This window comes from Caloenas nicobarica, chromosome Z (genome assembly GCF_036013445.1).
Source record: "Caloenas nicobarica isolate bCalNic1 chromosome Z, bCalNic1.hap1, whole genome shotgun sequence".
Lineage (NCBI taxonomy): Eukaryota > Metazoa > Chordata > Aves > Columbiformes > Columbidae > Caloenas > Caloenas nicobarica.
The window spans coordinates 49,819,672-49,823,894 of NC_088284.1; the positions used below are offsets into that span (position 1 = coordinate 49,819,672).

The 4,223-nt window shown below is 55.9% G+C and overlaps 1 protein-coding gene across 1 annotated transcript; it reads right to left on the reverse strand.

Annotated features, from left to right (window-relative positions):
- Positions 1 to 230: 230 nt before the first annotated feature.
- Positions 231 to 1,984, reverse strand: GADD45G (growth arrest and DNA damage inducible gamma). The gene is made up of 4 exons (XM_065656570.1): positions 1,847 to 1,984; positions 1,623 to 1,724; positions 1,284 to 1,497; positions 231 to 898 (listed from the first exon to the last, which is right to left on the reverse strand). Exons 1-4 carry the CDS (start codon positions 1,897 to 1,899, stop codon positions 788 to 790), a joined length of 480 nt encoding a protein of 159 aa, XP_065512642.1. The 5' UTR covers positions 1,900 to 1,984; the 3' UTR covers positions 231 to 787.
- Between the last annotated feature and the right edge of the window lie 2,239 nt (positions 1,985 to 4,223).

Genomic DNA, 4,223 nt, shown 5'->3' on the forward strand with positions numbered 1-4,223 from the left:
AGCTCCTTAGTCTTGCAAGCTGTTGCGATAAGCAGCTGTTGCAGGAGGGTGAAAGGTTGAATTATCAACTTGGACAGCACAGCTCTTCATTCAGCTGGCCCAGGAGAGAAAGTATTTGAACAATAGCTCCATTACTGTGGAGTATACCTTTGCCTACAGCACATGAACAAAGCATCAGTGGTATTTCAGTAACATGCCTCCCCACCCAGTAAGCGAGACACTCCCAGATATTAATTGTCAAAAATTTATTATGAAAGCTTCAATAGCAGCAAATATTTCAATAGAAGTTATTGCATTATTAAACCAGTTCTGCAGAGTGACCCAAGAGACCTGTTGAAGTCTGTCCACTTCGGAGTCTCAGTAACCAGTCCCTAGTAGTCCATCAAATATTGAAACTTAGTCTTCTCTGTGTTTTGTAGACAGCACCAACAGTTCCTAGTTACAGTACTCTGTCCAGTCCTTCTGGAAAGTTTTGGCCCACTTCCCCCAACCTTCTCTCTGCCTTCTGAAACAGCTCCACTTAACCAGGAAACTTGCAGTACTTCTTTCGGTTCCATGGTATGTCAGCCTCTCCACGGTTGCAGCCTACTGGGGCTCACTGGTGAGGCGAGCTGTTCTCCTCTTTCTCCTCTGTAAGAGCCCACTGCATGCCAGTCTGAGTGACTTTAATCCAGTCTCTTGACCAGGCTAATCCATGGAATCAGCAGCTTGTTGCACATTTCGGTGAACCTACGCCACATTGAGAATGCAACAAAGGTTTCAGCCTCCTCAATGCACTGGGTCACCATCACTCAGGCAGGGTGATTGTTGGCACCCAGTCATTGACATTTCTGCTCTCTTCACAGAAGAAGTTCAGCTTCTCTAGAGCTGGGTCCTTCCAGCCATCCTCATTTGGATTCTGCCAGAAAGAAAAAAGGTTGCACACCATTAGTGCTGCCGGGCAGCTGAGGTCATCACAATATTTACAGAAGCATTAGGTTTGGAAGCAAGGCATTTTCAGATGGCATTTGTCCTGACACAGCCAAAGCAGTAAGCAGAGACATTACCCTTGTGGACGACTGAGGAAATCCACATTTACGAGAAGCGTTGCCTACTACTACTACTACTACTCAGCTGACTTGCTGTACAGCATGTGCCAAGCCCCCTCTCTTTGCCCAGAAGAGACTCTGGCCACGAGTGGATGGATGGATCCGCCCCGAAAGGCTGTGACCGTCCCACGCAGAGAGGGCAGCAGCACAAGCACAGCCCCGGCGGCCAGAGCCCCGATCAGCACAGACACCCACCGTGATGAGGATGCAGTGCAGGTCCCGCGGCTCCCCAGACTCCTCGCTGGGCCCCACGATGGCCGCCAACTTGGCCACGTCGTTCACCCGCACGATGTCAATGTCGTTCTCGCAGCAGAAGGCCTGGATCAGGGTGAAGTGGATCTGCAGGGCGATGTCCCCCTCGTCCTCCTCGTCCGTGGCCAGCACGCAGAAAGCGACGTTGTCGGGATCGCTGCAGGACACGAGCGGCACGCTGAGCCCGCCGGACGGCGCCAGACGGCCCCGCAGCCCCCGCGCCCCGCCGGGCGCCCCCCGGCCCCCGCCGGGCGCCCCCCGGCCCCCGCCCGCCGCACTTACACATTCATCAGCTTGGCCGACTCGTAGACGCCGGCGGTGAGGCAGCCGCGGCGCTGCGCCGACACCAGCAGTTCGTGGAGGGCCTTGCCGGCGCCCTGCATCCTGCGCCGGGAGAGAGCACAGAGTCAGCCCGGCGCCGCGACCGCGACCGGCGGCTTCGCGCTTCCCCGTTCCCTCCCCCGCCACACGCCGCAGCCCCCGGCCCACCCGCCGCCCGGACGTACCAGTCGTGGCCCGCAGGCACAGGCTCCTGTCCGTGGATCTCCTCCAGAGTCATAGCAGCGAGTCCCCACGGCGCGGCAGGCAGCGACAGCTCGGAGCACGGCCCCGCCACACAGCTCTCCAGCGCTCTGAGACCGCAGCGCCCCGGCCGCCCTATTTATAGCCCACGCCGCTGCGGCGCCGGCAGCTGGCGGCGCCTCCTGGGCTCCCATTGGTCGGCAGGAGAGAAAAGGGAGGAGGGGGGGGGGCATTATTATGCTAATCGGCGCGCGCCGGCGAGGAAGCGGGAGGCGGGGGTGGGAGGAGGAGCGGGTGGCTCGTGCCCGGGGGCCACGTGGGGAGGGCGCGCGGTGGGGGCGGGGCGCAGGCACGCGCCGGTCCGCCCCGCCCGCCCGGCGGAGCCGGCGGTGGCCGCGGGGGTTCATCCGCCGGGCAGTGATGGGGAGATGCGGCCTGGGGCTTGGAGCTGGCAGTCCGGACAGTGCAGGGGGGGAAATTTTGGAAAAAAAAAAAGGAAAAAAAAAAAAAAAAGAAAGTTTTATCGGTGCGGTTTCAGTAAATGCGGATTCCCTGCTCCTGGGAAGGGGCGTCCCCCGCAGCAGCGCAGGCTGGGGGCAGCTCTGTGGGGAAGGCCGTGGGGCCGCGCTGGGCAGCGCGCTGGGCACGGCCAGCAGTGGCCCTGGCTGCGCTGAAGGGCCCGCGTGTCCCGGGCTGTACGAACAGCAGCACGGCCCGTCGGGTGAGCGAGGTGATAATCCCCCTCTGCTCAGCACTCGTGAGACAACAGCTCTGTGGTTTCTCTGGTTCTGCCACCCCCAGCGGAGAAAACACATCGATAAACTGGAGCAGGTTCAGAGGAGGGCACGGAGGTGTCCGGGGCTGCAGCACCGTCCTGCCCTGCAGGCGGAGGGACCGGGGCTGGTTCAGCCTGGAGGAGGCACAGTTCGGAGAACACCAAACAGCAGTCCCCCAAAACCTACAGGAGAGCTATGGAGAAGGAAGGGACAGGGTCTTCCCAGCAATGCCTAGTGGGGACAAAAGATGCACCAAGCATGAGTATAACCGAGAGGCTCAGACGGGGTGTACGGAAAACCCTTTTCCCCCTGAGGACAGTCGAGCAGTGGAGGAGGCTGCCCAGGGAGGCTGTGCAGGGTCTGTCCTTGCAGGGCCCAGTGGGACAAAGCTCTGAGAGGCCTGGTCTGAGCTCTCTGGTGACCTGCTGCAAGCAGGAGACCTCCTACGGTCCCTTCTGGGCTGTATTGTCCTGTAATTCTACCATTTCACTTTTTTTTGTTCCAGCAAGTAGGGATTTTTTTTCAGTTAAGCCTTATTAAAAGTAGATCTAATTTGGATAGTAACGTGAGCTTGAGTGTATCTTTAAAAATTAATCGTGTGAAATGTGTATGATTGCTGAACTCAGATCTGAACCTGTTTGTCAGCAAACCAAGCAATAGCAAAACAAATTTTCCCACTACGAATGAATAAGCTCTGAATATTAAAGGAAATATCACTTCCCAAGTCCTTTTAGTCTCTGACATCTCAGCTTAGGCTGCCAGTTAGCACTTGCCCACCGAGTCACTGCTTCAGACCAGCACCAAGTCACTTCTCAGAGGTTGTGGAGAGCCACCTTGAGGTGGACCCATGTCCATTGCAAACCTGCGCTGGACAGAGTCCAGCAGGCTGCACAGAGAGAGCTCTGTCACCTGTCACCCTTGCTGATGCTTTGCCCTTGGTCACATCATCCCCTTTCAAATGCCCAGACCCCTGTGATGTCCTTCCCAGTACTTCGCTGGGAGTTCTGGATCAAGCACGGCTCATCTGTGACTCTGTGGGTGGTGTATGCTTGTCTGCTCGGTGGTTTCATCCCCTTTGAGCAGTGTAATTTCGGAAGTGCTCCTCAAACTGAACCACTTCCATGGCTTGCTGTGTTTCTGCTTCCAGTTGTTTCTAATTAGTGTCTGTGCCCTGCTACAGGTGACAGCTTTGGACCCTGCAGCAATCTCTCAGTAAGCTTCCATTTTAAACTGGTGGCAACAGCAGGATCTGCAAGATGCATCCAGCTAATCTGAGAACATTTCTCAGGTGATATCTACACAGCTTTCAAGACAGCAGAGACAACTCTTTGTTGTAACCACCAATTCTCAAGCCTAGTGATCTTTTTCACCCTGCTAATGTGCAAAGGCATTCTCGACTTGTGAACCTCTGCCAGTGACCTCACACAGTGAATTTACTTACACAGGACAGAAATTCTTCATTTGTTTTCTCTAAAAAATATGGGAGATGTTTCAGAGTATTATCTCCCGGCCTGTATTCATGAAATGGCAACTGTGTCTGCTTGTTAGAAGGAGCTGCTCGCACTGTTCATTCTCAAAAGGTAAA

Excerpts from the sequence above, each read along its gene's own strand:
- GADD45G (XM_065656570.1), bottom strand. The coding sequence starts at position 1,899 with ATGACTCTGGAGGAGATCCACGGACAGGAGCCTGTGCCTGCGGGCCAC. Across the intron at positions 1,725-1,846 it reads GTGCCTGCGGGCCACGACTG|GATGCAGGGCGCCGGCAAGG; the intron begins GTACGTCCGGGC and ends CTCCCGGCGCAG. Across the intron at positions 899-1,283 it reads TGCACTGCATCCTCATCACG|AATCCAAATGAGGATGGCTG; the intron begins GTGGGTGTCTGT and ends TCTTTCTGGCAG.